The following is a 13,296-nucleotide window of genomic DNA, read 5'->3' on the forward strand; positions in this document are numbered from 1 at the left end:
TATCTCATTGAATTTGTGGCTTGGCGTGGAGGGCACGGCGATGCGTTTTTGCTCTGGCGGTCGAAAGGTTAAATTATAAATATTCATAATATTACGTTAATATTTTATATACTGATAATAACAGCAAAAAAACGGATGTCCTTTGGAAACACGAAAGCCTTACGGTCCGTTTATTAATAATGTTCGCTTTATTTCATTTCATATTTAATAAAGTTTAAATATCTTAAAACCTTTTATACATAAAAGTTAAATTTATTAGCATTGAGAAACTGAAACGTCGGCCGATAAAAAATAAAAAGCAATACCACATGAAATTAAATTTGTTTTATACTGTGGTTTTATAAAATCTTTAATCATCACATCAAAACCAGCTTATAGAATTTTTCGTTTTATTTTTCAGCAACAGGTAAAAGCAAATATTTCTTGCTCTGTGGTGAAAGTCAATACAACATATGGGAATGACATTTGACATTTTTTAAATTGAAATTTGAAAATTGAAGGCCGGCTGGTACTGTGCGTTGATCAATAATACTTTCCAGTTTCCGTTTAAATAAGAAGCAAACCGTTGTTCTAAATAGATTTTAATATGGATGATACAATCTTATTTCCTTCGCCAAATTGGTTTCAAACATCAGGCATAGCTGTAAGTCCCGATGGGTGGCTCATTTACGGAGGTCCTAGTAAAAGCCTTTGTGTGGTAAGACCGGTAAAAAAATCAGAAAATCTCCATCAATCTTACCAAGCACATGTCTTGAACAGAGCACACAATGAAAAGTAAGTGAAATAATATCCTAGTATATTATTAATTCCCAAATAATATTTCTCTTCGTTTTTGATTTTTTTTCTATATTTACCTAAATTTTAATTTTTCTTAATCAATTGTTTAATTTAATTTATAGAATAGTCAGTGTAGACTTTACACCAGAATGGCCTGAAAAAAGATGTGTAGTTGCTGGCAGTGCTGATGGTATAGTGAAACAATGGTCCCTATGTATGATTGATAATTCAGTCAAAATTAAATTTCAACAAAGTCATGACATACACCACACTGAAAAGGAGGTAGGTTGTTACCTATTATTTATTTATTAATTAATATCGTAATTTATCATTCAATATCGGAAAATTACATAAATTATTTGAATCCAGAATGATGTGCAATTTTATAATTATTTTTGTATATCTAGTGTTTTTCTATCATTTAATTATTAAGTACTAGCGGTCCGCCCCGGCTTCGCCCGTGGTACATTTTTACGTTTTCTCTCCATAAGAACCATCCTCGTACTTCAAGAAATGTAATAAAAAAAGAATTAACGAAATTGGTTCAGTTGTTCTCGAGTTATGCGCTTGCCAACACATTTTGCGATTCATTTTTATATTATATAGATGTGTTACTTAATTCTTATCAAAAAAATAAACCGTGTAAAGCTATTCGTAGATTTTTTTTTTAATTGTTGTGGTGGGGTACTTTGTCGGACTAAGATTTCAAATATTTATCATTATCAATGCTGATTATCTAATTATTATTAATAGTTATTACAAAACCGGACAAATGATTACAGGAAGTGGTTGGTGTGGGCTATAGCAATGAAACATTTGTTGTGACAGTTGGCAATTTTGGTAACATTGTTAAGTGGGATGTATCTACAAATATCGCTAAGTCTTTCAACACATTCCTTAAAAGTTTTAAGCCAACTTGTCTTGCATGTTCACCACACATACTACTAAATGTTGCTGTAGGGACTAAGCAGGGTGTAGTTTTTGTAATTGACCTAAATGGTGAGTTTTTTTTTATTTTAATTTTTATTGTTTTAGTCTGTTAGTACAATGTTATTAAAAACAGAGTTGCTATTTATAAGAATTTTGTAATTAAAATTGAACCTCCTAAATTGATAGGTACTGGTAAGGTTTTATACAAAGTCAGAGGGCAAAATGAAGAAATTGTGAATGTATCATGGTGTCCTAAGTATGAAGTTATAGTTAAGAAATCTTTAGAGGAATCTCAGAAAAAATCACATCTATCCGATAGATTAGCAAAAATAAGACTAGAAGGTGAAGTGGCTGAGGGTTTAAATAAATCTGGTGTAACCAAAGATTTACCTGATGATAGTTTTGATGATTCCATTGTGCAAGAAGACGACATGTTCGATATTTACAAAGATCACGAAGAAGATGAGTTTGGCCACAGAAAATATAAGCCTGAGATGATTGTCGTTAAAACTAAGAAAGAAAAAGACAACAATAGTGATTTTCTAGCTGAATGTATGAAGTTAAAAGAGGATTTGTTGAAAATGAAGAATGCTCCGGAAGATACAATTGAAGATCTCGTAGATGCTATGGATAAGGCACATGTGAGTCAAGAAATTAATGAAAGAGAAATTAATGAAAAAGAAATTAATGAAACAAAAATTAATGAAAAAGAAATTATTGAAGAAGAATTACCAAGTGAAATTCAAGAGAAACCTGATAGAGTTGAAGTGAGCTGCCATCCACATAAACATCTTTTGGCGTCCATTGGAAAGCAAGGGTAACTAAATAGAAATATATTTTAAGCATTGAACGTTATATAAAATTTTGTTTGATATTCAATTTAAAAAATCAAGTATATATAAAACTTTATTTATATTAAAACCTTTTATCTTTCATTTTGCTAAATCATATTTAATAAAAATATAATCAATATAATATTTCAGTGGTGTTCGGATATGGTCAAAATCAGGCAAGTTGGTATCAAGTTGCGCAGTTGCAAATGCAAGTAAAAACCAGAAACATAAGATTCCAGCATGGGCAACCCTGCTGTGGTATAAGCCTGAAACTTTACTTATTGCTGATGGAAAGAGCCAACTGCTTACATGTAATCCACTCAAATTGGATTGGTATGTATTTCCAATTAAAATTATGTACATTTTAAAAGCTTAGAGGTAGCGCGCACGAGCAACTTTGTCTCTGCAACTATTTTGTCTCTCCCACCCATGGGCTAATATGAAAGTGCGTGCACGTAGCGACGCAACTCCCCATACAATTGATGGGAGAGACAAAATAGTTGCGGAGACAAAGTTGCTTGTGCGCGCTGGCTCTTAGAATAATTGTTGTCTTACTATAAATATCATATAAAAATTTGAATGTCATACAAAAAAATTGAACCCAAAATAATTGCATATTTTTCTTTGATTTTTTCTCATTTTTATTTTACAGACATATTCATAACGTTGTATGTAGCGTTTAAAATGCGTAACAATTTTTTTCAATGTAAACTCCAACAAAAGCTGTATAGTGTATACCTACTTGACTTGACGTAATGGAGACTTTACAAACATTTTGCTGGCCTTTCAGAAAATTTGAAAAATTCATTAAATTCTAAATGCACAAAGACTTCTGTAACATAAAACTGGAGAATACTAATTTATTTTTTGTATTTCAGTAAAAATAAAATGAAATGGCAACTGGAACACAGCTTACACAAACGCGGCCTGTTTTGCATTGCGTCTAACGCACCAAAACTACAGTCACCTAAAGAAAAAACTATTGAACAGTCAACGGATCAATCAGACAATGCATCCAGTGAAATCAGTAATTGTAAAGTAATTGAAGAGGATTGGATAGTCTGGTCTGCGTCACAAGATAGGAACTTAGTGTGTTATTCAGTGGAAAAGCATGAAACACTAGCCGTGTATAATTCATGTGGAGGATATGTTTATACAATTGAATCATGTCCATATGATGCCAGACAGTAAGTAATTAATAGTTTTTTCTTTACCTATTTCATATCTCCCCATTTTTAGTTCCAGCAAGAAATTGATTTTAAAATATTATTATTGTAGTAGACAGTGATCAAGCAATAACTACATACATTTTTTAAATTGAAAAAGTATGCCTCTCTGTCCATTACGCCTTCCCCGCTAAAACACAAAATCAATTTTGATGGGCGAAAACGCGGCTCACCACCAGTATATATAACAACTAGCTGCTCCGCGCGGTTTCACCCCCGTGGCTCCACTCCTGTTGGTCGTAGCGTGATGATATGTAGCCTATAACCTACCTCCGTAAATGAACTATCGAACACTGAAAAAATTTTTCAAATCGGACCAGTAGTTCCCGAGATTAGCGCGTTCAAACAAACAAACTCTTCAGCTTTATAATATTAGTCTATATAATATATTTTTATTTTTGTATTCAGGGTAGCCATAAGCGTAGGTGATGGAGCTGTAAGAATATGGGAAGCAGATATAGATGAGGATGATCCAAAACTATATAGAGGAACTGTACATACATACTGGCAGAATGTTCAAGGAAAAGTTCTTACTGTTACATGGCATCCCACTACTGAAAATCTATTGGCGTTTGGTACAGCTGAGTCTAGGGTAAGTTTCTAATTAGATATAAAAAAAATTGTTATGGATAGCATTCAATTGCAATCTAAGTAAGATAATTTTAAAGCATAGAAAAACTTCGATCGACAAAACATAAGAACCTGCGTCTTTCGCCTTCATTTTTAGATTTTTATGCACGCCTTCCACTGCGACCGGAGCGGACCCATTAATGACTCCGTTTAACTCATAACGACCAAGTCAATACAAGTGCTTCCACTAAGAAAGAGTGGCCCGAGCGGAGCGAGCGAGTTGAAACAGTTTCAAACGAGATCGCAGAGTTGAGCGGGTTCCTAGCGGACTCCTTACGTAGTCCGCTCGACTAGCAACACTATATTCCATAAAAGTACTTCCATTGAAAAAGAGTAAAGCAGAGCAGTGTGAGCGGTGTAAACGGAGTCCGCTGCGTATGGTCTTGAAAACTAGTTTTGAACAGACTTCTTTTCCAGTGGTGTGATAGCTTTTCTAAAATTCGTATCTTGTTTCTTTATCTTCTTCTATGAATGAAAGTAATTCTTGAAACTGTTCTCTGATGACTCTAAAATAATTTTTGAAATATTCATCCTGTAAGTTGTGGTACATTCGCAGTAGATCACCTTTCACGGCTCTTTCTCAAATGTGGTTACTCAGCCAAAACCTTGGTTTTCGCCTGGGATGTTTGTTTTTCTTGTGATATATAAGCAAACATTTAATTATGGTATTAAAATAAAAGGTCTGACGAACACTGCGCCTGACATCGTCCGCGACGCCTCGCTCAACTGCGTCCGCTCATTTCCCGACTAGTTTCCGCTCGCAATTTCTCGCGGCCAATGGAAGGCCTACACCCCTTTCTATAAAAACTATTTCTTAGTGGAAGTGCACAACTATTTTTACTCCGGTCCGCTCAGATCATTAGCTCAGTTTCCGCTCATTACCCTTTTTAGTGGAAGGCGGGCATAAATGATTTAAACTGTCATATTGTGCCCATTGATAGTTTATTTTTAATAATTACGTAAAATTTGTAAATTATCATATATATTTTAAACGCCACCAAAAAAAAAATCGCTTCTTTATGAATACAATTCATAATAGGGTTTTACACTAACTAGGTGATTTAATATCATTAATCTTCCCTTTACAGGTAGGTCTAATAGACACGGGCGGTAAAACTGAGAAGCCAGCGCGTACCCTAGTACCAGCTTTGCGTGGAGGCATATATTCTATGTGCTGGGGTCCCAAAGACTGTTTGTATGCGTGTGGTGGGGGTGAACTTGTAATGTATCACACTAAGAATGTTACTGCAGGTAATTAGTTGGTATTTGGGTAGATAAAAGGATAAAAAAATCGAAATTTTATGCAGATTTTAAATAATTTTTGACTATTACTATTTATGTTATATGTATCTACTATTCTTTGACAGAAAAAATGTGTTATAGTTTTTTTATATGTCCATAAGAACTCTCTATGGTTATGTTAAATGGCACAAGTAATTTGTCCGAAAAAAGGATTCCAATAACGTTTCAACAGCATTTCCGAAAAAAAACTCCAGTATGACTTATACTTCAAACTTTATCATATGAATTTAGTAAAAAAAATTACATTTTTATATTACAAACAGACACACCAATTTTATTATTAGTAAGTACAATATACACAATTAATTATACTTTTTTACTTATGTTAATTAAAAAATACATATTTATTATCCAGATCCAACACCAATAACGGTAGAGATAGACGGCAAGAAGTGGGACCTGTCAGCGGTGCAGTGGTACGAGCGAGGCATTCTGGTTGGTAGCGGGCACGGGGCGGTCGCTATGTTGAATCATGCACACGAACTGATTACTGCTACTTTTCTGTTTAGGTAAGATTTAGTGTGATTTCTCATATATGTTATGCAAGTTATTTGGGCAATCGTTGATCTGCCTTATTAACATTGCTCATTATTTTTTATCTTTTTAGACAATATCACCAATCTATACTAATATTAATATAAAGTTGAAGAGTTTGTTTGTTTGTTTGAACGCGTTAATCTCGGGAACTACTGGTGCTATTTGAAAAATTCTTTCGGTGTTAGATAGCCCATTTATCGAGGAAAGCTATAGGCTATATATCATCACGCTGAGACCAACAGGAGCGGAGCAATGCGGGTGAAACCGCGGGGAACAGCGAGTTATTAATAAAATTCATATCTTAGAGGCTTTACCTTATTCTTAATTGAAATTTTTGATATGTAGGCTATAATTTTTCAAATCTAAGTTTCTACAAGAACAAACCTACAAACAATTTATTTTTATCCAATCCTATTCCTATTAAAATATATTAAATTGCAGTAAAATGATACATCACATGGACTGGCATCCGCAGCAAACCTCGAGTTCAAATGAAGAATCTCCATATAAGAATCTCATAGCTGTCAGCTCTTTGGACAAACAGAATAGTATTGTTATACTGGAGTATGACGAGAAAGAAGGTATGATATGAAAAACAATAAAATTAATTTTAAAATTGTTACTTCTGGTAACATTTTAAAATGTGTGTTGAGTGGATTTTCTTACACCTAATAAATCTCAATATTTTTGTCTTTAGAAGAAGTATGCTTATTACTATAGTCACTTTCTTCGCTACTTACTATTATGTATTGCATTTAGTGATTTCATTTGAAATGTTGTATTAAAACATTCTATATAAGTTATAATATTGTTGCAGAAGTGCCAAAGTTGCAAGTGTGGAAAACACTAACAGGACACAAAGGGTCTGTGTTGCAAGTAGCATGGAATCCTCACATAGAAGAATTGTTATTGTCTACTTCGCAAGATTGCACCGTGCGTGTAAGTAGATCATTATTGTAACTGTAAAATACATGCCAAAATATATGAGTAATGACTATTTGCAAAGCTGTGAAGTTCTTTACATTTATCATCACACCATGTTGTGTGCACGTGTTTCTTTTAATCATTCCTTGAAAACTTAAAAAAATCTCGGGGGGTAATGGGTAACTAGTCAATAACCTATTGCAATTACGAGTGTGGCACCGTGATGTCATCTAGATTTAATAGCCGCCGGGTCGCAAACGTTCGGTATCCTGATCAGGATTTATATGAAAGCCGCGAATTTAGGTTTCCGAATCTGAATTTATTTATTTGTTCTTAATTTAACATTGGGTTTTATCTTATTTTATAAACATTTTAATCGGTTTAAATGTACAAATGGCGGTTATGGCTCTAAGCCATGTCGGTGTTTGAATTTATGATCAAGAAACCGAACGTATTTTGCGCCCGGTCTTTGATTTCTCTTCTGTAGGGCGTGCCTGGCACACGTATTGTTTAATTCCATTGATTTCTCTTCTGTAGGGCGTGCCTGGCACACGTATTGTTTAATTCCATTGATTTCTCTTGTGTAGGGAGTGGCTGGGAACACTTTCAATTAATTACCAAATAATATTGGTTTGACGATACTTTTCCACCAGGTGTGGGACATAGCGTCGGGCTCGTGGTCGCACGCGATGGGCGGGCACGCGCACACGGCGCTGGGCGGCGCGTGGAGCGGGCAGCCGGCGCGCGCGCGCACCGCGCTGTCGGGCGGCGGGGACTGCGCGCTAAGGGCCTGGGACATCGACTGCCATCCGGCCGACAACTTCCGAGGTATATACCGACAATTTGGAGAAGGAAACTAAATAAAAAAAATACTAGTATTATAAATGCGAAAGTAACTCTGTCTGTCTGTCTGTCTGTTACTCGATCACGCCTAAACTACTGAACTAATTTTCATGAAATTTTATATGAAGATATATTGATACCCGAGAAAGGACATAGGCTACTTTTTATCCCGAGAAAATGACGCAATCCCGTAAATCCTACGGGAACGGGAAGTATGCGGGTTTTTCTTTGACTGCGCGTGCGAAGCCGCGGGCGGAAACCTAATACCTAATCATTTTATTAAACTCTTATAGAATTATGGTTATTTCGCTCCATTCGTTTTATTAAATTTGGTACAACCCTTTCGTGCGATGACGTGCTTGCACGTGAATCGCACTGCAGGCAACATAATCTCGACTCTTTGAGCGGGTATTTATGGTACATTTCTTCTCGTTGTGAACCGTAGTTACTATTATAAAGTATATTATAAGTAAAAAATACTATTAAAATATTTTGTACGCTATTATAGCGTAGATATTTTCACTTTTGTATGCAGTTCATGTATCTGCTAGTATCCGATCTTTGCCCGTAGTTCGGTACCGAGGTATGCATATATGGGCGCACACACATGAATACGCATCGCACGTCTACAGATACTACACACGTACGGCGGTCGATCTAGTCTTCGATCGATCGATCTTGTTTGATTATCTAGTTCGTTTCAAGTTCCATAGCTCTAATGAGAACACTCACGACGCATTGTGACTTTTGATTTATGTTCAGTGATTAATTTAAAAATTAATATTTATATAATTCACTTGCAGAAGTTCGGCATGAAAACCAGAAAGACAAAAGGAAGAAGAAAGATAAAAAAATTGAAGAAGATCTAACGACAGCGATAGTTTCAGAAAATATTATAAAACCGCACAAGAAGTTCCTCTTACCAACTATGAATAGTCAAATGTATCCTTTGACTGGGTTGAAAATAAGAAAATTGGCGGAAAAATACTTAAATAATGCTGATATTGCAAAAGACCAACCAGAGCTGGAGACTGGAACGGACTTTCTAAAAATGTTTGGTACCACCAATGATGTTAATGCCATCTTGGATTTGGAAAGTGAGTATATTTAGTTATGAATACATTTATTATAGAAACATATTTTTTATATGAAAAGGTAAATTAATTATTTTTTTGTTCTGAATCCTTACCCGTTTGCCTAGTTGTCTAGAAGAAATCGCTGCATAGCGATATGACCGCCAATTGTTTAAATAAAGTTTCATCGTAAATTCTAACAATTAATAATATTTTATGTTAATTTTCAGTGAAAAACCATCTAGAAAACGACAGACCTGAGTCGTGGATAATGATGTCAATATTCCGCGGTGAAATGGCCGCCATGATTCAGCACGCGAGCCAGTCAGATTTCCTGTGCCCTTTCCTTGTTAGTTTGGCGCCTTGCGTTTCGTTCAAGTAAGAGATTAATAATAATTCATTCTCTATACTTATATGTGAAGAGTTTATTTGTTTGCTTGAAAGTGCAAATCTCTGAAACTACTGGTTCTATTTCAAAAATTATTTCAGTGTTAGTTATAGCCCATTTATGTCATCATTCTTAGACCAATTGGAGCGGAGCAATGCGGTTAAAACCGCGGAACACAGCTATATATAGTTTATAAGAAAATCAGGATCTCTAGAATTATAATGCAAATCAACAGAACTAAATATTTTATACTCTGCTTAATATAAGTTTAAATAAATATGTATTTTCGTTTTAGGTATTGGAAGGATACAATGCAGTTATATTTAGCTCAGATAGACAGGATGATTGCCAAGGGAGAGAGAGAGAAACTGAGACGTATGTACTTTATTTGTTTTGTATTTAAATGAAGCTCCTATTTGTCATAAATATATAAATAAAAATTAGACGCCAAATGTGTTGCTAAGCGTAAACTCGAGAACGGTTGAACCAAATCAGCAATTTTTTTTAAAGAATTTGTTAAGGCACAACAAGGTTTATATTTAAAGAAAACCTAAAACAACGTCTGTTGGGGCAGACAGACAAATAAATATAAATATGAATGAAAAATCATTTTAAAATTACAGTTTATCACAAAAAATAGCTTTGAAAATTCAATAAAACGAACGTTTATTTTAATTAATAATAAAATAACTATTTATTTCAGCTAACAGAGAATATGGCGGAATAATATTGAGGAAAACAGCATTGTTACTGAGTGTGCACGATGTGAAGAAGGCAGTGCAACTGCTTAATGAGGCGAGGCTTTTTAAAGAAGCCTATTTATTATCGAGAACTAGGTGTGTAGTAGAATGTTTTATTGATTATTTCAAAGTAGTATTTTAAATCTTACTATAAAATTTGGTTAAAACATTTATAAGAATTTTCTATTAACTCTCTAAAATATGATGTTATAAATCCATTAAGATATACGAATTATTGAAGTTACTGAACATTTTACATTATAACTAATCTTCTATTTTGGTATTATAATGAATAAATTACGTTTAAAATACGTTTAAGTCTTTAATTTCTATATCTACTATTTTGTTTTATGTTACAAAAGAGACAATCAAGTTTTTAACTACATTTTTCGTTGTAGGCACATGGACAGTATAGCTGAAGAGACACTCAAATTGTGGGCCGAGGACAGCATAAAAAATGGAATGTACCCTTTGGCTAGTGTTTGGTAAATATCTTAATATATATAAATCTCGTGTCACAATGTTTGTCCTCAATGGACTCCTAAACCACTTAACCGATTATAATAATAGTCCAAGATCCCAGAGCGATAAGACATAACTTATTTTCTAAAAGATGAAACTTTAAGTTCTCAGTAGTGTCTCATGTACTTTGTATACCTGCGTGTTTGTGAAGTTTGCCCAGTGACACCTGGGCAGGTACCAGGTGAGAAAGGTGACTAAAAGTAAGAGTTACTTTACTTAAATTTAGATGGCTGATTTATAGATATATTTTATAGAATATCATTCTCAAATGGTATCGCAAGTATCAGACACTTTTCATGGGCCAAAACTTTTGTCAGACGCTAAAGCGTCGAATAAATATCGATTGTTTCAGTTTGTAGCCCTTTCAATAAATATAATATTTGTACATACCGTATCTGACTACAAGTTAAAAAGAGACTATTTTTAAATTTCTATAGATAATATGGCAGCATGAGTTTTAAATTATGTTGACATATTTTCTCTCAAAATGATAGCTACAAATAGTCACTATTAGCCTATTAGGAGTCCAGTCTGTTTAAAGATCGCATCTATTTTTTACGCAATCTAGAAGAGCACAAAAATCTAAAAAAATGGAAACCTTAAAAAATATTGTTTAAATTTATGTGCATATAATTGCGTAAATATTAGGGATGAAAAAGATTGATATTATAATTATTGTATTTTTATCGATACGTGACTTTACCACTTTGTCAAGCACTAAGCCTGTCACACTATTTTCTTTTTCATCCTAAAACAAAAAGGTGGAGGTTCTATGCTAAAAAATAATTTACCGAATATATGCAATAAATTATTTTAATTTTAATAATTATTAATTATTACCTTAATGTTGAAATTCATTTTATTTGAAAAGAGATGCAGAAATATTTTATCGAAAGCAGTAAGTACTTTTTGGAATATTTACATTCTTCCCTCTGACACGCATGCTCATATAGTGCTCTCGCGTTCGTACTCACGGCTGAATATTTTTTGTGTTTAGTGGATTTTTGGTCATTCCAATTTGTCTGACTGATTAAATATAATTTTGTAATAGTTATGTTGATAACATATAAAAAAATCAGACATTAAAAAATAAGTAAAGTTTATTTATTTTTGGTGGAGCTTTAAAGCGTCTGACTAAAGTTTTGGTCCATGAAAAGTGTCTGATACTTGCGATACCATTTGAGAATGATATTCTATAAAATATATCTAAAAATCAGCCATCTAAATTTAAGTAAAGTAACTCTTATTTTTAATCACCTTTCTCACCTGGTACCTGCCCAGGTGTCACTGGGCAAACTTCACAAACACGCAGGTATACAAAGTACATGAGACACTACTGAGAACTTAAAGTTTCATCTTTTAGAAAATAAGTTATGTCTTATCGCTCTGGGATCTTACTCTATAAAATTCGCACACCATGTGCAGTTCGATCCAACTTGAGAGATAGGATAGTTTAAACATGTAGGTACCACGGGCGAAGCCGGGGCGAACCACTAGTATGTATTTAATTTTGTACGCATGCTAAAAGAATGAGATTACAAGATGGGAAGCTTTAATATAAATATTTATGTTATAATAAATAATTAATTAAATCGTTTACTAAGATCGTTCGTAGGCGAAACGCGGGTTTGAATCCCGCAACGTGATCGAATATTTTATATTGTTAAAAAATTTTGAATGCTTTAAAACTAAATATCAATTACATAATTAATATTTGTTGTTGTTTGTTTTCAGTTACATAATACTAAATGATCCATACCAAGCTGCAGTCGCGCTGTCGAAAATAAATAGTCATGAATATTTGAAACTCGCGGCTGATTTAGCTAAAATGGCGGGTCAAATAAAATTCGCAGAACACATAGATGATAAATTACAACAGATTGAAAATACCAATGATGAAGAAGAGACAGAAGACTTAGAACCTTTGCCTTCTAGGGCGGAGTTGTTAACTGAACTAGCTAGTGTGGAAAATGCCAAAAATGTTAATAATGTTACAGTGTAAATAAACGTTTTTTTATTTTAGTAATATGCCTTTTATTTCCCAAATCCTGATAAGAAATTAAGATGTTCTTTATCGCAGGAACAGTGTCAATTAAATATTAATAGTTAACTTCTATTAGAAGAATAATTGTATTTTGACTGCATAACTTAGAGATAAAAATTGTGTGATATTGTGCTACGTAGATATTTTTGTGTCTAACGTGGGGCGCAGATTTCCCTTTACTACTATACTTTACCGATCTTAACTTGTACTTTGTAGCCTGTTTAGGAAACTTAAAACTAGAAGTGGGGAAGTATACAAATGAATTATAGTAGATCCTGCGAAAGGTCTTCCTGAAATATATAATGAAAATAAATTTACAGAATAAAAATTAAACATGGTTCACGCTACACCGTGCCGGAACAAAAAAGAGACAATAATCAATATCCATCGAAATTTCAACGCCGCCGTGCCACAGTCAGGGCAGGCTTGAGTCACTTCATACAAAAATAATACAATAATGATGAACAAGAATGACGATGGTGTAGCGAAAATAATGTTTTATAGCCCCTTGCCCATAACCACGCTTT

General features: G+C 33.8%; 1 protein-coding gene across 1 annotated transcript; it reads left to right on the plus strand.

Annotated features, from left to right (window-relative positions):
• The first annotated feature begins 465 nt into the window (after positions 1–465).
• LOC123691734 (gem-associated protein 5-like) lies at positions 466–12,751 on the plus strand. Its single transcript, XM_045636270.1, has 18 exons — positions 466–774; positions 900–1,059; positions 1,560–1,776; positions 1,894–2,524; positions 2,691–2,873; positions 3,419–3,727; positions 4,175–4,358; positions 5,485–5,647; positions 6,054–6,207; positions 6,677–6,816; positions 7,053–7,174; positions 7,813–7,987; positions 8,806–9,099; positions 9,306–9,453; positions 9,759–9,838; positions 10,167–10,299; positions 10,602–10,688; positions 12,460–12,751. The coding sequence occupies exons 1-18, from the start codon at positions 587–589 to the stop codon at positions 12,725–12,727; spliced, it is 3,636 nt and encodes a 1,211-aa protein (XP_045492226.1). The 5' UTR covers positions 466–586; the 3' UTR covers positions 12,728–12,751.
• Positions 12,752–13,296: the final 545 nt, after the last annotated feature.

This window comes from Colias croceus, chromosome 5 (genome assembly GCF_905220415.1).
Source record: "Colias croceus chromosome 5, ilColCroc2.1".
In the NCBI taxonomy this organism is placed as follows: domain Eukaryota; kingdom Metazoa; phylum Arthropoda; class Insecta; order Lepidoptera; family Pieridae; genus Colias; species Colias croceus.